General features: G+C 40.9%; 1 protein-coding gene across 13 annotated transcripts in view; it reads right to left on the minus strand.

Annotated features, from left to right (window-relative positions):
• Positions 1-21568, minus strand: part of tjp1a (tight junction protein 1a) — a 164441-nt gene that overhangs the window by 90221 nt on the left and 52652 nt on the right. For all 13 annotated transcript variants that reach the window (XM_074616232.1, XM_074616284.1, XM_074616260.1 and 10 more), the window contains one exon: positions 20973-21186. In XM_074616232.1, coding sequence (XP_074472333.1) covers positions 20973-21186 — 214 coding nt within the window. The remainder of the gene's footprint in view (positions 1-20972; positions 21187-21568) is intronic.

Here is a 21568-nt window from a genome sequence, read left to right on the forward strand (position 1 = left end):
TCAAAGGGAAACAGAAAGGAGATTTGGCAAACGTTATAATCTCCAAAAAAAAAAGAAGAGGGAACACACTGTTCTGGGCGTTACAATGAAAGGCAGAGTGATGGGCTGGAAAAAAAGATGAAGGGCAAAACATATCAGAAACAGTGATATACGGCACTGCAGCGGAATCAGAGCATAAATCTCCACCACTCCTCCTTGCTTCGGGAAATCAATTCTCTCCATTGGTTGCTGCTTTATTTATGGGTCACCATTAAGGATAAACCATCAGCAGCTATGATGACTGAGATGCTGATACGGGGGGGGGGGGGGGGGTGTCACCAATACATCCAGCTGTCTACCTTGAGAATCACATAAGCAACAACAGTTAAGGTCGCACACTTGAATTTAACCAGTTTTACCAACTTCTTCTAGGGCTGCATGGGCAATATATCGATATACAGTGGAAACCGCTTAAAGTGATCATGGTTACAGTGATCAACCGCTTATATGGATCAAACAGCTTGGGACAGAATCATTCCTATACAAACGCTGTTTAAATAATTTGCTTATAGTAATCAAGTAGTCCGCTTACAGTGTTTATTTGGGGTCTTTTCATACATGTCAACATACGGAAAAACATTTTAAAACTACGTTAGACCAACGTTAATTTAATTTTTGTTTCGTTTTTTACTTTACTCCCTTGATACTTCGCCTCGCGGACCGTCTGCTTTCCAGCTGGATACCTGTGCTGCGTGCACATTGATATTATAATGGGAAAAAGAAAGTAATTTTCCTCTGAATAAAAAACAAATGTGTACGGGGAAAGCACCTGTAGTTGAAGCCGGACAAAAACGGCAATGCCTCTCCCTTGGTGAGGGAAAAGGCAGGGAAATAGCAAAGCGGTTCGTTTCATTACTTTGTATTCATGTAATAAATATACAAATGACAATTAGATGGTGATCTGCATTAGAAATGATGCACAACAACAAATATTTGGTTATAATTATCATCCGCTTACAGTGATCAATTTGACCCGGACAGATGTGATCACTATAAGCGGTTTCCACAGTAATATCGATATTGTGATATGAGACTAGATATCGTTCTAGATTTTGGATATCGAGATATCGTGATGTGGCATAAGTGTTGTCTTTTCCTGGTTTTAAAGGCTGCATTACACTAAAGTGATGTAATTTTCTGAACTTACCAGACTGTTCTATTATTTGCTTTTACCCACTTAGTCTTTATATCCACATTACTGATGATTATTTATCGAAAATCTCATTGTGTAAATATTTTGTAAAAGCACCAGTGGTCAACCCTACAATATTGTCACAGTATCGAGGTCTTTGGTAAAAAATATCATGATATCACCCAGCCCAAATTTCTTCATGGTCTAAAAGTGTTCATTTGTGATTTGGTATTGAAGCAGGTGATGTTTCCCCTTGTGACTCTCAGAGTGTGCGTTTTTGTGTGTGCCCACTTGCATGAGTGTGTCTGTCTCACTGACAAGACTGCAGCTCCTCACACAGAGAAGAGACAATCAAAAGCGACAACGTCACCGAGCTGTCACGTTCGCTGTGACTGCACCAAAGAGCGGGGGTTTGTAGTGCCGCGACCTCTCCTTTGACCTTTTCCAGCACCCACTCGACACGTCTCCCTCTCTGCCCGGTTTGTCTCCCTATACCACGCCATCCATCTCTACCTGTTATTGCTGCCCACCTGCTTGGCTCCTTGTCCGTCTGCCAGCCTGCTCCAGGACTAAGGAGGCCAGGCAGCTTTATTAAAAGAAAACAAGCAGGATAAATAACCTGGGATGCAGGGATATGAGGACAGTTAATCTGCTGGCAACGTCACTGAGGCTCTGAGGGAGCTTCCACTGAAAACAAGCCAGAAATATATATATTGTCTGAGGGTGCCTCACTGAACAGGACTCAGACATAAAACACCACCTTTACCCCACTGACCAGCTTAATACGGATGGCACCAGGCAGACTACACTCAGTTTGTTTAAAAGGGTAACAGAAAGGCTACGATACAATAGAATAGACTAGAAAGAAACAGAATAGAAAGGAGTAGAGCATTGTTTTTGTCTGAGTCTTAGAGCTTTCTGGCAGGTTGTAAGAAAGGCGCTGACCCGTGGATGACAAAATCCCCATCACCTGACTGATCAGTCATCCCCCGCTGCTCTCCCCTCTGCCCTCTCTTTACTCTTAATGAAATATCTCCAGCTAAGACTCGACACCACCTCATAAATATGAGCAGACGCGCTGGGGAGTTCATATCTCCCTTTTCTGTTTCATCAACAAGAACAAAACATCTGAACATTTTGTTCTCGTTGTCCACACAGTCTTCTGTTGCTCCCAAACATCTCCTAACACTTTTATTTCAAGGGGTCATCATGCTGATGTTTGGCTCCGACATTCAGAATTAAACCAACCACAGCTGTTTATTTCCACGCTAAAAAAGTCTTTCCCGTCAGCCAGCAGATAAGATATGGTGTTAAAATTGTTATATTGGCAAATATTTGACAGTAACAATAAAGTGTAGAAGACTCTGTGCCCATCTCTCTGTTTTTTTCCCTCTCTGATGCTACACAGATCTGCCTGGCAGTGAGATCCCCAGTGGGCCTTTCTGGAATGTCGATTTCAGTTAATTAACTACATTTACTGGTATCTGCTTTGCTCATGAAGTAACAGAGGGAGCCACAATAGTACAGGCATCTGCAGAAGATCTGTCACAAGTTTTACTGTAAGTAAAACGTACATATTAGTAGTCCACATGTAAAATTAATGAGGTTGATTATTTTAATTCAGCAGCCGATTAGACTGTTGTCAGGCCATTAAATAGGCGTTATCAGTCACTATAAGCCCCCATAGATGCGGGTCAATAGGGGCCTGCTATACCCACTAGTATGTTTCATCATCTTTTCACATGGTAGATCACCAAAAGAAGGTATATTAGAACATGACGGCGACCTCTAGTGACCGTAGTAATTATGACAGGAGCAGAGGCGAGAGTCAGGTGCTGTATTATAGACAGTAGACACAAAACACAGAGTTTTCACCCAGGAGACTGGAGTTTGCATCCCTGTGTGAAACCAACAATGTGTAGTTGTCTTTGTGTTCTTAGTTATTTTAACCTAAAACACTGTGTGTTTCCCTAAACTTAACCAATTTTTTTTTTTGCCTAAACCTAAAGAAGCCTTTTTGTTTGTGTTCAAAACGTGACTTTTCATTCAGTTTTAAAACATGTTAGAACGTGTTGCTTTTACGTTTCACTTTCACTTTTACAACGTAGTGGCCGTAGTAGGCCCCTAATGACCCACATCTATGGTGCTTATGGCCTGATAACAATCAAATCGGCTGCATTCAGAGACTGCAGAAATTCACCACATATATGCACATTCAAATATCCATCAAAAGGAGGAGATCCACCTGCTTTTGATTCAGTTGCCTGCATTTATCCCTCCGACTATTTTTTACCACCCACTGTCTTTGTCTCTCTCCACATCTGTACACTAGTACACAAACTGCTTGGAAACGGTTTCAAACACATGTTAGAGATATGAAAAGTGTTTAAGAGTGTGTGTAACATATGAAATATATCCTCTTATGCTGAAGAGCAAGAGCATCTTGTCTCATTCAGACAGTTAAAATGGAGACCAGAGCTGAGGAGGTCAGTGGTCCGCGCTGTTCAGATGGTTAGTGGTGAGACTCTGCCATCTGCAGGATGAAAGCTCTCATCGACTTGCTTTTCAGACAGGTTGACTGGAGAGGAGCTTCAGTGCTTTTTTTAATCCATCAGTGTAGCAAGAGCACCATTAATGGCCACACAGGTGTACTGCACCTGCACAGTAGTGTTACAGAAAGAGTAAATAGTGCTTGTATTCATCCTTTACATAGTAGTTAAAAAAACAAGGAACAGAGCTGGCAGATAGAAAACTGGAGTTTTTTTTATTCATAAAGTTAATGTGATTATAACACTATTAAGATATGTACCTTTATGGTCCACCTTTCCAAAGATAGAGCTTTACAGTGGTTTGTAACTAGGAACACGGCAAAGGTTTCCTGAGTGTAACTATTATTTCTATATTTGAATAAACCGAAATAATCTCCAAACATTTTAATTATATGGTTAGTCATTGGTTGCCCAATGTATTAGTGTGATTAACTATGCCACTATATACTGTATGTAAAGTGTTTACTAATGTATTTGTCAATGACTATAACTCCTCTACATGTGAGCACCCATAAGTGGAGACTGTATAAATAGATAATAAATGACAATATAGTGAAACACATTAATACTCTAGTATAATGATATAAAATGTCTTCATAGGAGAAGCTTTAATAGTTGATAAATATTGCACAATAATAGACACTTACAAATGTTGTTATATCTGCTTGCAACTACATTATAATGTGTTATAAACTATTAATCAAATGTTTACATGCTTACAAATTCTAAATTCCAAATTCTAAATAGGAAGACTTAAAGTGTTTCCATATATAATACTTAAACGTGCTAAATTAAAAATGCAGAGCATTTCTATCGCCTCCGCACGGCTCTCAACAACGGCTGAGTCGCTGGCTCGCAATTAACGGTGCTAACAGTGCAAACAATGGCGTCAGTGCTGCTGACAGAGCTAACAATGTTTTAACCTGGGGGGGAATGGGAGGGTGGGTGCTACACTTCCACAATGTCGTCGTCGATCGGGACAGCGTTATCAGCTGTAACTGCTGTATGAGCGGTTTCCATGAGCTAGCCAGTGGGGCACGCTCACATAAACTAACATGCATTAAAAGGCATGCACAGTGATGTCAACAAAGCACAGAGAAGCTCTGGTTACAACATATACAAAGGGAGAGCGACTTCAGTCTCTGACTTCACTATATCTTTACATAGCAAATAGTTGTTTCATGCTGTATTTATTTATTTTTTATTTAACCTTTATTTAACCAGGAGTAAAGACTAAAGAATTAAAAATCTTTTTCCCAAGAGTGTCCTGGCCAAGATAGGCAGCAGCACAGTTACACAACAAAAAGAAAATCTGCGTAATGCATGTATTTAGGATTAATGCATACATCTCCTGTGAGTATAAACTTGAGTAATCTAAAGCAATGATTCAAAGAGTTTCATGCCTTCTTAAACACACATAAATCTGCAGCTGATATACAGCTAGATGAGACCTTTAACCCCGAAGGCCACAGAGGTCACTTTGTGTCTGTGATGTGGAAGTCAGTCAACAAAGAATGCTGACTCATTTTTCTCTTTCTCTCAAACACACGCATGGACGCACGCACGGGCGCACGCACTTGTGCTAAATTTTGGTGAGGAAAAACTGTCTTGGCCATTTTCAAAGGGGTCCCTTGACCTCTGACCTCAAGATATGTGAATGAAAATGGGTTCTATGGGTACCTACGAGTCTCCCCTTTACAGACATGCCCACTTTATGACAATCACATGCAGTTTGGGACAAGTCATAGTCAAGTCAGCACACTGACACACTGACAGCTGTTGTTGCCGGTTGGGCTGCAGTTTGCCATGTTATGATTTGTGTATATATTTTTTATGCTAAATGCAGTACCTGTGAGGGTTTCTGGACAATATTTGTCATTGTTTTGTGTTGTTAATTGATTTCCAATAATAAATATATACATACCTTTCCATGAAGCAAACATATTTGCCCACTCCCATGTTGATAAGATTATTGAATACTTGACAAATCTCTCTTTACGGTATATTTTGAAGAGATAAAAATGGGCGAATAATCACGATTAATCATGCACAATCACGCGATTAATCATGATTAAATATTTTAATCTATTTACAGCCCTAAATCAGGCCTGTTGGAGATCACTGATTAGGTTTAGATATGACTAAAAACGGCAATCATTCCTAAAAATGAAAATATCTGGCTATTGATATCATACACATATAAATATCTGAACTGGTCAGTTTCTTGAAAATAGGTCCCATCCTAGTTACTCAGCAGCAGCACAGGCCATCTCTCCCTAACTTAATGGACTTGGGCGGAGGGGCCATCAAAACTGTGAGCAGAGTACATCCCTCAGCAGGTAGCATCCTGAAATAGCAACCTTGATCCTAATGGTGCACAGCACTGCCCCTGGCTTCTGACGAATCCATCCTGAGAGCCCCCCTGTCCCCGAGCAAGCAGTCCTCCTGAGGCACGCACACTCATAGACAGACACGGACACACACATCCAGTGACAGACAGAAAGACACACACACGTATCTCCATGCACCCTTCGGCTCTGATTAACCCATTTCCTCTTGGGTTTCTTTTTGTTCTCATTTTTTTTCTCTCTCTTTCATCATTTGCTTTACTCCTCTCTGCAGACAGACGCCACACAGCCAGGTTGCAGGTTGGCATCGTGACTTCCCCGGGGGCATCTCACTTTACAAAGTTTCACATTTCTGGTGGTCAATTTAGTTGAGAGGGAAAATAAAAGTCAAACCTGAAATGAGAGCCCCTGGAGGTGCATGCACGAAGGGAAAGGTTAGAGAGAGAGAGAGAGAGGACACCTGCAGCACTGAGGAGACTGAGATTGTTGAAGGAGGGTAACATACACAGACGATAAAATGAAGGGCAGGGACAGAGGTGACACTTTTAGTCTGCACTTCCACTGATATGACAGACATCAGATGAGTAGGAAGTATATTCTGTTTAAAAATTGATCATATTTCAAGATTTATCTGCTTAAGAAGACTGCCATAGACAGAATAAAATATTCAGCTGAATCTCTTATATCTCATATCAAACACTGAAGGGAAATCTGGCATGCTGCTCCATGAGCTGCTGAAGACTTTTGATAGTAATATGGTCACTATGATGCTACATTAGATGGTGAGGAGTGATGAGAAGACACTTCACAAATGCACTTGACTAATGGTCACATTTATCAACGAGAGAAGTTCAAATAGCAAAGAAGGATAGGGAAGATCTAAAAACAACTTGTCCAACTTGTATGCTGTGGATCCTTGAGTTTGACTCCTTCATCGATTGTCAATAGCAGCCTGTGGCTTGAGCACAAAGATTATTTTTTTTTTCACATTGTGAGTTTAATGGTTGAAATGTTGCGTTTTATATTAACTTAGTCTCAATGATAATCTGATGGTAAAAACAGATGGTAAATATTGAATAAAAGCATTAGAGGTGCAGTGTGTAGGATCTGGCGGCATCTAGCAGTGAGGTTGCAGATTGCAACCAACGGAAACCTCTCCTGTGTGCCAAGCCTGTAGGAGAACTATAGTGACTGACGTGAAAACGTGAATGGCGCCCTAGGCGACCGCCTACATGGTCTATGACTTAAACCGGCCCTGTGTCTTAAAAAAGGCGGTTGCTAACAAGCGGCTAAATGAGACTACTAAACATCATCACGCCGACTCGTCTGCCTTTACAGCGTCATCGTGTATACTCGCACTCATGCGACCGTGGTGTATTTCGTTTACAGCCTAACGTTAGCTTTTTACTTCTGCCAATTGCATTCACGCTTCAAAAATCATAAAAGTGGTGTTCATTTGTGGAGATTATTTTACGGAACAAGACATGTAAGTATCATAAACGTCTGTTTGCCACAGAGCTTATTTTCTGCAATAATCCAAAACCCAATTGAAAAATCCTGCCCTGTAGCGCTCTATAAACGGTTCATTCTAAGGTAACAAAAACAAAACAATTCTTATTTTCAGGTGATTATGCATAAAAAGAAAACATTCGTATTAATATTATATTCCATTTCTGCCAATAGATCCCCCCAAATGTTACACACTGCTCCTTTAACAGTGAGACATACTGTGAATCATCTTTCACAATCATAACACTAATCTCATTGATAATCTTGAGTGTGTTGGATTAAAACAACAAAATATAAATCAATAGTAACATTTGACTATAATATAGTGGTTAAAAAACAGATGGTAAATATCAAATATAGGCATTAATGGAAGAGCAGAAAATAAGCTCTCTTCTAGAGCTACAATAAAATGAGTTTTCACCAACAGATTGACAAAACCACACACTTCAACCTGTTTTTTTCTCTGAGTCCTCTCAACATAAAAACTGCCCGTTCACATCACTTTAACCTGCGTGTATCATCACCCCGTAACCTCCCACACCCATGGCAAAGTAATTGTGTTGCCATGGAAACAGAGGAGGGGGCCTAAATTCTGAGCTGCTGAGAATCCATCCCATCTCGTTAGACGAAGCTGCTGCCGCCACGTGGTAGATGTACGCTGAGATCATAAATTAACCCAATCTTCACATCTCATGCATGAACTAACTGTAATGTTCAACCACTGACACAACAGGGTTTCCGTCACAGTGCACAAACCGCTGCCAATAAAATAAAAATAAACGAAAAACACTCCACACTACAAGGTGTAGTAATTGCTTTTAAGTGTGATCAATTATTCAGAGCAAAACATTTCAGCACTGAGACCTGCGCTAGAAATGGAGCTGGGACCAAAACAGGGATGGATGTGAAAGCAAAGCTAAAATTACATCAAAACACCAGAGAGCCACTGAGGAAACACTGTCAGTCACTGAGGCTGAAAATGCCTACTAAATGTCTAATAAGAGAATAACATCCTGTTATGACTAAACTAAAGCTTATCTGGGACAAGCACCTTGAACAGTGAGCTGATGAGGAGCATAAAACTGGTACTGTACATCACGTGAGAGCAACAAAGGGCTATACAGTATGAGCCACGGTCAGGTCAGCTGGTCTGATCTGATCAATAAAATTAATTCCACCCCTCCATTAAGTGAACATCGCATCGCAAGTGCGACGGTTAATATTATTTATTCAATATTGACGTGGTGTTGAGCAAAAATGAGTATTAATATACTGTAAACAAACACGTAAACAAAGTGCATGAAGGCGAGAACAATAGGTCATCTTTAACCAGCTGTAGCACATTAAATCAATACTACAGAGCAGGGACGGGGCGGGACTGAGCTTGTGGCCATGTGAGCAAATTAACACCGATACTGCTACTATCCTTCAATCAATCTTCCCATCATTCTGCTCTCTTTCAATTTTCCGTCCTTCCATCTCCCCTTGTCATTTCGTTTCTCATCCTATCTGCTCGCACCCTCCAGTAATTCCTCCTCTCTGCCCTCCTACACCCTGCTCATCTTCTGTCCCTGTTTGAGAAAATGCTGACCTGCACACTCCCTAATGTGACCAATCAATATCACACAGAGGACAGCAGACCGCCGGACATACTAATATGAAGACACACGTCCTGCAATGTATGCGGCCGGGCATCCCTTAAGCTCAGATCTCACACATACACACTACACACCCAGAGTGATTGATTAATTTAATCTAATCTCATGTGAACTGTTCCATATGACCCTGTGTGAAATAAGGCTTTCTCACTTACAGGCAGCTGCGGTGGATGTCATAGATCATTGCTTCATCTATCTATAGAACCAACATTGATCGCGCTTGCCCTTCCTGCCTGACAGTACAGATGCATAGTGATGAGCTAACATGAGGGGCAGGGAGCATGTCATTATGCGGAGGGGCCGCCAATCTTTAAACAGCTAATGAATCACTGCGATCAAAATCAAAGCCATAGGGAACCTGCAAGTTACAGCCTATAGATTTGCTGCTAGTTAATGGAGAACGCGATTAATGAGTGGCTTCATCGGCTGCTCCGGATGGCGGGCATGAACCCGTAGAACAGATCAATGACGATGAGATGGAAAAGTAACATAAAGTACACATGGTGTAAAACAGGAATGTACACCATGGCCTTTGGGATTTAGTCAGTGAAGCTCATTTTAACTGCTTTATTGCTGTGGTTTTATCTGCTACAATGCATCATATTTTGTAAACTGATCATACAGTATGTTTTGAAGAAATGCAAATAGCAACTATAGCTGTTAAAATAAATGTAGTGGACTAAAAACTCCCTAACGTCCAGGGATGCTATTGGGCTGCTCAGCTATGGGCCGCCGCCTTTTTTGTTTGAGCACAAGTCACCCTTGCCTTGGATACAGATGGAGGAGGTCACAACTTCTAAGATACTCCATCGCATTAACCCTAATACCTAATACCTTTGGGAATGCCCAACCATACCGGAGTATTGGAATGAGATAATAATAACTTTATCCATTGTCGCAAAAGAAGAGCTTCCACCATGCCCTAATCCGTGTTTTTTCAGATATTCCCCAGTAAACTGTAAACTTCAGAATACAAATAAGAAGATGGTTAACTTCTGTTTACTAGAAGCTAAACATTAAATAGCTCTGTGATGGAAATCCATGAATACACCAAGCAAACAAAGTTGGGTTGATGGATTGTTGCGTTGTCTGGCTATGGAGAAACTTACATATATAGTAAAAGGAAAACACTTTTTATCTTGTAAAATCTTAACAGATGTTGAAAATGTGAGAGACCCCACACATAATGACTTGTTGTGTTAAATATAACAGTTTTCTTCCTGTAGTGTGTGGAAAGCACCAATTTGGCCAAAACAGCACAACACACACTAACAGATTCATTAATGAACAACAAGAGTCCAGACTAAAAAAAAAGCAAACGTGCACTTTGTTTTTTATTTTTATCCACCCAGATTTGGTTTTAGTACCTTGTCAGCAAATACGACAGCAGAACGTGCCGTACTTACATTATATTCAAAGTGCCTTCATGTGTTTTGTTTAGGGGTGCCTTTTTGTGTATCTATCATGTTCAATGTGAAGTGTATGTTTTTATGTTATATGGAATAATTCAATAAAACCTATTTGTCAAAATATTTTTTTGTGGAATTGGAAAGTAAAAGCTGTGGTGGAGAGGAAATATAAAGTAGTGTGAAATAGAAATATTCAAGTAAAGAATAAGTACTTCAAAACCATACTTAAGCACTTGAGTGAACATACTTTGTTACTTTCCACCAATAGTAGTTGTAATAGTAGCAGCAGTAGCAGCAGTAGTCGTAGTAGTAGTGGGTAATAAAAAGAAAAAGTTTGAAAGCAAATAAAAGGTTTTGAAGCAAAACTGTAACTGAAATGAATAACATAATGTGAAACTAAATTATACACAGAAATGAATCTCTCTAATATGTGTTATTATGAGTAAAGGTGATATCAGCAGAATTTGTTGCATACAGTATATATGATATATATGACCCTCCCTGCACATTAACAACATTTCTTTTGAATGTAGAATATTCTTATTATATATCATGCTGAGAAAATCAAAATGACTCCATTATAACTAACTAGATAGTATATATGCAGATATGTAACCCCAGTACCATCACACCCCTCATGCTCACTGACAGTTTGCTCTTTTTTCTTACTTTAATGATTTCTTTTTTTTATTCTGATCAACACTGGAACTGACGTGATTACTAAATCAATACTGAACACATAAATACTGTATCATATATATATATTTATCATATATCATATACATATCATATACATACATATCATATACAACATGCCTGTCATCTGATTTGTGTATCATGTTCAGTAATAAATGAATTAGTGCTGCCCCTAGAGGCAGATAAACACAGAGCTAAGCTGTGGTCTCCGTCAGCCCGCAGACTTCACGTGCAGCTTTCTCTTTATTGCATCATAAGTTATATCCACAGCCTCACTGTGTGAGTGTGAGTGTGTGCGTGCGCAGGACAGTTTGTCCTTGTGTGCATGTGTGCAGAACAGTAATACCACCCTACAGCGAAGACACCTGACTGCTTTAAAAGTTTGACCTCACACGCAACACAGACAAGCATGTTCATACTCACTATCTAACGAGGTAATGTGACTTAGATGGAATCAAATAGGGAAACTAACGTCTTCATCAACCAAAGAAGCTGGTGGACAAATTTAACTTACAAATTCGGCAGCTTTTGGCTGATGTCTGGTGTTAATTTCCCACTGATGATGATCCTAGAAGCTTAGCACTACTGTGGATTTAATAATTTGTTCAGAAATAACCAGCGTTGCTGCTGTAACACAACATCCTGTCCCAGACATGCAAAGGTACAGGCACAGAACAGGCACACATACGTAACCATAGACCATTTTCAGTGGCCCTTTTTCAACTTAGGTAAGATAAATGACTTGAATGTGGAATGCAATTTTGCCCTGTTGTGCCTTGAGAACAAGGGGATGAAGAAAATGAGTTATAAGGTGTCTGAGGAGCCTCCTGTCTATCCAGGGAAAATATATTCATGTAATGGGAACATCCTGCACCCTGCTGTCAAACCATTCTCTCATCTCTCATACGGCCATCTATGTCATAACCTCCACTCCTCCCTCACATTCATCACTCCGTTTTGTAATCTCTCTCTTCTACTCTGTCTGTCAGTCGGTGTTTGAGTGTTTGCCATCTTTAGTCTGCACCCGGTCACCCCGGCACAGACCTGAGATATGACAAAGTATGTAACACTACACTCAAAAAGTCTGGAAGCCGGGTGCAGCAAATGCTACTCAGCTTAAAAATAACAGCTGCTTTTTTTCCACATTTTGTATTTTACAGAAATAGTTTCTATTTGCTGCAAAATGCCCGAGGTCTACTTTTAGCTCTGACTGCTTGACACACGCTTGGATTTTTTCATATTCAAGAAAGTTTCTATGCCTGCTTTCATCCTAATGAATAAAAAGCATCACCACTAATTTTCCTTCAGTGAACATTTACCAGTAGAAATCTCCGTGCTTACACTAACTCTAAGTAGTATAGATTTTACTGAGGTCGGTTCTTTAAAGAGGCTTTTTATTCTGAGTTCAACAATTAGCAGGACACACAACTGTGGTCACATAAAAAGCAATATATCTGCAATTTTGGTTAGACATTTGTTGTGTTTTCATCTCTGTTGAAGAACCAAATAGGACTTGTATTTCTTTCCTCTTTTATCTCTAGTCTAATTTTCCCTCAATGCACTCATACCTATATTTGAGTAGATTTGTTGGGAATAACATGTAACGTGTTGTATTGTATATGCAGACGGTGCAGACTTATGTTTATACTGGGGCTATTTGTTGTGCATGCACACATCAATCTACATTTGGATTTTGCTATTAGTGAATTTTACAACTTTTAGGACATAATGATTCAAATGAGGGCTATTTAACTGTTCGTACTAGGAAGTTGATTTACTTAAAGGGACTATTTGTAAGATTCAGAAATGCTGCTTAACAGCGACAACTTCAACGAAAGTCAGCGTCGAGCTCGCGCTTGCTCGCTCTACATAGACATGAACGAGCATCGCTCAAAACAGTGAGGCGACAGACATCAGCTAAAACCACAATATCACTCTATATTTCACCTGCTTGGCAGTAATGTTAGCTGACCAGACGAAGGTCTCTCCATGAATCACTGCTGATCCTAGTGTTGGCTTTTCCTGCTCAGCGCAGGCTTCAGCAGCGGGGCTCCTCAACGAGTGACGTTATCGCCTCCCGACCGCAGCCGGCAGCCGAAGACACCGACACCCGGTCGGTAACGAGACGATAACGTAACTCGTTGAGGAGCCCCGTCACTTCACAAGACACGGAAAACCTCTGTTGGTCTGGAGGAGCTGCAGCAGTTATTTCTGCACAAACGTCCACTCTACATTCACTAGATATTCTCAGAGCTAAACTAACTCTTCTGCAGTGTGTAGTGAGCGCGCGTTCGCGTCTAGAGGTGGAGCGAGACAGCGAGGACGCGCGCGCTGTCTGAGTGAAGGAGAGCAGGCAGCGGAGACGATGCTCCGGCGCTGGCGAGCGTGCATATGCGAACGCGCATGTGTGCCGACCCGCTACATTTATACGCTTAAAAAGTTACAAACAGTCCCTTTAAAAATCAATTGGCGTTTTCAGTCCAAAATGGTGAAAGCGCTACCGCAGCGCCATGTAGCAGCTATTGTCAAAAAAAGCACCAGAGTTTTGCCTCTTTGCTTCTATACTCTTTGATTACACCCTTTCAAAACCCCCAAAATACATGGTGGTCAAACTGAAAATAATGCATTTTTTCCTGAAAGCTGTCCTGACTAATCCTAACCCTCACTTGAAACCTTTTTGTGTATTTCCGTCGTTGCCTTATTTGGACAGACTAAGTGGAAAATTAAAGCCACAGCGCAGCAGGATCTCATGGATCTCACCAAAACAGTGTGTACTTTCAGCTCAAGGACTCAGAATATCAGGTCACACTTCACAGCAACACGCACACGCACGTGCACACACGCACGCACACACACACGCACGCACACACACACACACACACACACACACACACACAAATGACATTGTTGTTAGGAATCAATCCTCCACAGTGAGGAACATATTGGCAGCTACTTTGCATTGGAAGACAAATAGAGGAGCCATCGGTCTGTATTGAATAAATAATAGCTAAAACCCCAGGTGAGTTCACCCAGTTTAACCACAGATTTCACATTCGCTTCTTCACAACCTTCACAGTGTTGTTGTTTTTCTAATTACACAAAAATAGCTCCAAGTGAAAGAAAGAAAACACTGCATTATGAAGTAGATATTTTCTTTCATCTATTATTCATGTGTCAGACATACACTGATGCACATCTTGTGATGGTCCACAGCCGCGTTAGAGAGGGGAAGCTAATGTATTTCTGTAACATGCTCTGAGCATCCGATACTGTTGCAGAGAGTGAGAGCTCATTGAGATGAAATGGATACTGAGGCCTGTTTTTAGTCTGCATCTTCGATATTCTTGATGGAAAAGGAGAAGCGTAGGCGTGCTTGAGAGTCACATGCAAACTTCGACCTCAGATGAATAATGTATAACATGTTGTATACGGACTGAGATTTATTGTTCTAATGTTTTAGTTGAGAGAGAGAAAGGTTTGAAAAGACAGTAAGAAGGGAGGTTTACTTCACAGGTTCTCTCGTGGCCGTGTTTGAAGACTATCCTTGCTGATGGATGGTCTTTAAAGATAAAACTGTGAAGCATCACTTTCACTTTCTCCTGACTGACTCTCTTCCTCTAACTCTGGCTTGTCTACAGTGATGCCTGAAATACTTTCTGCTGTATTTGCATCATTGTCAACGTAAGGCTTTTACTAGACTGGAGCAAATAACAGCTAAAGAGGCTGTGAGATAGAGGTCTGAAAACAAATCATATTTTTACCTATGGCAACACAATTTTTTGTACCTATATTGAAATGAAGGCTGTCAATCGATTAAAATATTTAATCAGGATTAATCACTAATTATACACACATTTTTTTATCTGTTAAAAATGTATCTTAAAGGGAGATTTGTCAAGTATTTAATACTCTTATCAACATGGGAGTGGACAAATATGCTGCTTTATACAAATGTATGTATATATTTATTATTGGAAATCAATTAACAACACAAAACAATGACAAATATTGTCCAGAAACCCTCACAGGTACTGCATTTAGCATAAACAATATGCTCAAATGATAACATGGCAAACTGCAGCCCAACAGGCAACAACAGCTGTCAGTGTGTCAGTGTGCTGACTTGACTATGACTTGCCCCAAACTGCATGTGATTATCATAAAGTGGGTATGTCTGTAAAGGGGAGACTCGTGGGTACCCATAGAACCCATTTTCATTCACATATCTTGAGGTCAGAGGTCAAGGGACCCCTTTGAAAATGGCCATGCCAGTTTTTCCTCCCCAAAATTTAGCGTAAGTTTGGAGCGTTATTTAACCTCCTTCAGGAAAAGCTAGTATGACACGGTGGGTACCAATGGATTCCTTAGGTTTTATAGTTTCATATGATGCCAGTATCTTTACTCTAGCTTTAAAAGCCCGCAACAACCTCCAAAAAATTGAATAGCGGTCGGGCCCGACAGCAGATTTAATCAAAAATCATAAGTTGCGTTTACGCGTTATTATCGCGTTAAGTTTGACAACCCTAATTGAAAATGCTATGTAATAGTTCAATATTGAAAATAACAACAGCTGTGATTTTATTCAAAACTTGCTTAATCAACAGGGTCTTAGCAAGTGGAGGGAGTCGAAAGTGTTAGTTGGTGATTTCACGGCCATAATGACAACTGTTGTCTTGGCTGTTGTGTGGTTAATGAGCCTTTTTCACTGCAGGCATTTTGAGTTGTAATTAGTAGGAAAAGCACAGGTGTTACTAAAACGTTAACAATGGCTCTGTTCAAGTATCCCAGCAAGCCGTGGCAGTGAGCCAGCATGCACAATATCAGAACCCTGAAACTGAAGCAGCTAAATTGTTCATTTTATTTACACATCTACTTCTCTTACTTGAATTACCACCTCACGGTTGTATGCCTCCGCCAACCAGTCAAGTTACAGTTTGCATCCATGTCTGTTTAAAATGTCATCACTTTATCATTTGATCCTATTAGACTTTTGTGTAAAATTGTCATAATTAGCATATTAGCAAAAAAAAAGTCTCATGTGAGGTCACAGTGACCTTTGACCTTTGAAGTGGACGTTTGCACCAAATGTGAAGAAATTCCCTCAAGACATGCCTGAGATATCGCGTTCACAAGAATGGACCGGACGTATGGACAACCTGAAAACACAATGCCTCCGGCCACAACTGTCTGCGGCGCAGAGCCATAAAACAAGTGCTGAGTTTATCCGTCGATAAACAGTTGCCTCACGTCAAGAGAGGTAGCAAACAGGTTGCTCGTTAGTTGTAGTGTAAATGACAGAAGTAAACTTCAAAGACATCATTAACATAACATTGTTTTGAGCTTAAGTATCTCCTTAAAATCTCTGAAGAGGAGCTGACACTGTCAGTCTGTGAAGCTACGCAGTTAACATTTCGAAGTTGAAGTTCGGAAAAACATCATTAGGTATTTTTTATTAAGAGTTAGATATCTGAAGTTAAATTGCAGTTTTTTTCTGCTACATTATACATATGTGCTCTGTAAATCAAATCTTGCATAAAGCAGTTATGTCAGTGTTGTATCACAGTCAGAGCAGACAATCACACTGAGCCAGACAGCAGCCTGCTACACAACACAAGAGCCGCAGACTTTGAACATCCCGATTAGCTTCCCTGCTAAAGTCTCCTTCTTATCGAACCTACAATCATGAACACACGTCTCCTCCTGCACCTTTGCTTGTTGAACAAGCCTCCAAACTAACATCCACCAGGGAGAAGTGTGCTGCTAACAGTTTGCAGGCAAGATAGCTAATTATATCTAAAACAGCATGTAAACTAATGTCACTTTTGTTCAGTTAGATGGCGGTGTGGTCTGTACTCTTCAATACTGACAACACGCTGTCTGCCCATGACATGTGGGAGACAGCACAAGTTTGTTTACTTCCCACCCTACAATGACACTGTGACAGCCTGCCAGCTGCTGTCAATCAAACACAGACACCGACACGCCCCTCTACACGGCTGAGATGAAAAGATATATTTCTAATATAAGACTTTCTTCCTTTTAATAATAACAAACAATTAACAATGCATTTACAATTATTATTTAAAGAAATGATTTACAAAATGGGATGACTAAATGCCATCTCAGTTGGACTTTAAACCCTCAACAACTCACAAGCTTCTTCATGTGTGGGTGTGGTTTGATCAGATTGGATTGACAGTGCTGGTAACATAAGCAAACAACCCCACCACTCCAAAACTGTTCTAACATTGGCAGAAAAATGAATTCACAAAATTTGATTTGCAGCCGCTAAACCTGTGCCAATAAGACAAAAGAAACAACGTGAAATTCTCAAAGCACCCGCATAGGGTGAAATACACCCCAAACTGCGCTGCCAAGCAAATAGTGTCTCGGTGCGCCTGTGCTATTAATATCTTTTGCGAATCGGACCTTGAGACATTCTTTGTGAATTCGCTAGTGAGCGTTCATGTAGAACCACAATCTGATAGATTAATTATGTTTTCAGGATCTTTAATATTACAGTATGTAGACCACAACCACAGGCGTGGAATTAAATTTATAGAAAATAATCACAACTGAAATCACAAATATTGGACTAGATATTTTCCACAAATGGTTCAGCCCTATTTTTACCCCGGTAACAGGGTTGCTATAGTTGGAAAACGCATCTCCCACTCAACCCAAAGTGCACCACGACTGCTACGAGGTTTTGTTTTTGTGGATGACATAACAGCAAAGTCACATCTAACTTTCATTCACCATCTGCCCTACAGCTCCAGTGCAACCAACCTCTGCTTTTATTTCAATCATGTCTGCAAAGGTAAGAAAACTAGAATTACCGCCTCATGTTCGTATGCTTCCACCAACCAGTCAAGTTGCAGTTTACATCCATGTCTGTCCAAAATGTCATCGCTACAACATTTTATCCTATTATTTTTTTATTAATGAAAAAGTGAAATTGGCATAATTAGCATATGAATTCTTGAGTTATGGCCAAAATCATGTTTTGTGAGATATCGGGTTCACGAGAAAGGGACGGACGTGAGGCTACAGTGACCTTGACCTTAGACCATCAAAATTTAAACAGTTCATCCTTCAGTCCAAGTGGATGTTTGTGCCAAATTTGAATAAATTCCCTGCAAGCGTTCCTGAGATATCGGAACGACGATAACGACGTACGTACAGACAACCCCAAAACATAATGCCTCCGGCCACGGCTGTCGCCGGCGTGGAGGCATAATAAAACTTTGATTTAGGCCAGACGGCTCGCTGCCAAGGATTATGGAGCAGAGCACTCAAGGTTGTTTTAAAAATCTATGAGATATTTTCGCCTCTGTCTCAAAATTAGAAACTGACAGGAAACTTCAGGCCAGCAGTCAATCAAACTGACTAACAAACAGATGTGTGTGTGTGTGTGTGTGTGTGTGTGTGTGTGTGTGTGTGTGTGTGTGTGTGTTGCATCATTCAGGTTGGTGATGCTGTGCTGCCTGTGTCATTCCTGACTGTCAACCCCACCCTGGCTGTGACTTCCTCTTTCCAACTTCAACCCTCCTACACATCAATAATGAGTTAACTTGTGTGAACTGTAATTATAACGAGTCCCAGTCTGGCTCTTTGACGACAGGCCGGCTTCTGTGGAGGGGAAGAATAATGACTCCTTACACAGGCACACCAAGCTGCTCGCAATTAAGGCCAGCTAAAATACTGAACACCCAATGAGCACACACACACACACACACACACACACACACACACACACACACACACACACACACACACACACACACTCACACACTGCAGACTGTCAACATGGAGAGGAAGGATGGCGGCAGATGAGGAAACATCACACTGTGAACATTTATTAAAGGAGACATCTACAGAGGGTCAAGACATAAAGAAAGTAGTGGCGATGGGGAGAGATTCAATAGCGCTGTGCAGGAGAGAGATTTATCTGTATGAACCATTTCACCTCAAGCCCCCAGGAAGAGCGCCGGTCGCTGATCCCAATTTTCATAGTGGCCAAACGGCGGTACTACAACTTCTGTGTACGTCACGTGATGCCATTGGGCCCAAAATTTTTTCCCATAGACTTACATTGGGAAAGAGACGTCTGTAACTCCGCGGATAATTGTTTTTTAGGTGAATCAACTTCCCAGTATGAACACTCTAATAGCCCTTATTTTTTTTTAAGTCCTAAAAGTTGTAAAATCCACTAATAGCCGAATCCAGAGTTATTTCCCTTCCTCCGTTCATGCGAATGAGCCCCAGACCGAGGCTAGAGCGAGGGCTGGGAGGCGGAGTTAGCAAGCCGTGACGACAGCGTGACGTTGTGAACCTGTGACCGAGCTATGTGACCGAGCGGACGCTACTGCGCCTGCTCCCAATGGATGCGGAAAATTGCCGGAAGATCCGGGGACATTTCCAGTCGGAAGTCGAGCCATTTTGGATTCATGTGCCACTGAGCAACTTTCATAGGACTGAACGGGAGCCCGCCTCCAATGCTGTATCCAGTTCTCTTAATACATCCATGTTTCACCGAGGTTGTAAATGTAAGCATGCTAAATGTGTCCCAGTTTACTTCCTGTTGCAGTGTATGTGAATGACATAAGCAGACAGGAAGTAAACCTAGACCCAAGCTGTTGCCTAGCAATGCAATTCCGTTGAAACGGAACTGTCTGTGTGACCACTGTGGTCCCATGCCACCTAAAAAACAGCCTTACCAAGCATGCATTAGTAGCAGGTTGGCATGCTTTTACATCATAAACCGTTGGGTGCTTTCCCAAAAGCCACATCACTCATAAACACACACAGGTACGCACACACGCACAAGTACACATGAGTTGACCGGTGGAGAGAGAGTGGGCCAAACGCCGTCCTCAGCTCAATGGACAATCCCAGAGTTAGTAAGGGTTTTTAGGGCCAAGCAGCTTACCCAATCATTTATCAGATTAATACTTTTCATGAGAATAAACCAGTCATAGAGAGAGACATATGGAATGTGTTAAACTGTGCTCATCTGAAAATCAAAGAAATATTGCATAACCAAAGGTCACGCTGTGTGTGTGTTTGTGTGTGTGCGTATTCGTGCTCTGGCTTGTGTAAATGTTAAATCTGAATTAAACCATTTGGAGAAAAATATGTGTTTGGGCTTCTCAGTAATTTATTCTCCCTTGAAATCACAGTAACTGTAATTTATTCGATGTAATCACAGCTTACATTTAATGCAGGACTATAAAATATTATTGCTACAGGAATACAAAAAAACAAAAAAAACAATGATTTGCTTACAGATAAGGATTTTTTTTCAGTACCCCCCTCTGAGGTAATACAAGACCTGGTTGTTATTATCTTAAATGTGTGGGTGCAATTAATTAAAAAAAAAGTGTGCTCCTTCAACATCTCTCTCTTTCCATTAAGAGACAGCACACAAACTAGAAAGAAAAATTACAGTTTTTCATAATCAAATAATCGTCATTGTTTAAGCCCAAATCTCAAATTTTTGAGGATTAATCAAATAATCGTGAAAATAATCATCAGCAGATTAATCGCTAACCATTAGCTGCAGCCTTATTAGTATCCTGCACTCCTCCTATGTGTGTACATGTTAAGTTGGTGTCGTGAGTGAGCCTTACATTGGAGTCGAGCAGATCCATGCTGTCCAGGCTCTTGCTGCGGTGAATGCGGCCTTTGATGCGACGCAGGGAAGGTTTCCCCTGGCTCATGGGCAACGAGAGGGTGGAGGTGGCAGGCATTGCCATAGCACCAGCTCCACCGGTAGCACCTGTAGGCCCGTCTGAACACCCGGGATCACCTGTAGGGGACGTTTCTTCATCTTGCGGGGTCACCCTGCAACAGAACAGACAGAGAAAACAAAAATGAAATTAGAAATGATGCAGGCACAAAACTTTTGGTCGGCAAAGCAGAATAATACATGACTCTCATCATGACCAGCCAACAGTTTGCAGAGATGCATGCCCAAAAGAAGAGCCCACATTTCAGGTCAAAAAGAGAAACACACCTGCTGTTAAACATTATGAAAGACTTGGATACCAACACATTTTTGGATGTGAGCAAAATATCATGAAATATTCTTTTCAAGGTGGTTGAAGGAATGAAAGAGGGAGGCTGTTTACGCACGGTCAAAGAAGTCCGCCACTGGTTACATTAATCGGAGTATGCACAACTGCATGTAATCAGTGGAATATTCATTTTCATTAGCCATATAAAC

The sequence above is a fragment of the Sebastes fasciatus genome, chromosome 2 (genome assembly GCF_043250625.1).
Source record: "Sebastes fasciatus isolate fSebFas1 chromosome 2, fSebFas1.pri, whole genome shotgun sequence".
NCBI classification, from domain to species: Eukaryota; Metazoa; Chordata; class Actinopteri; order Perciformes; family Sebastidae; genus Sebastes; species Sebastes fasciatus.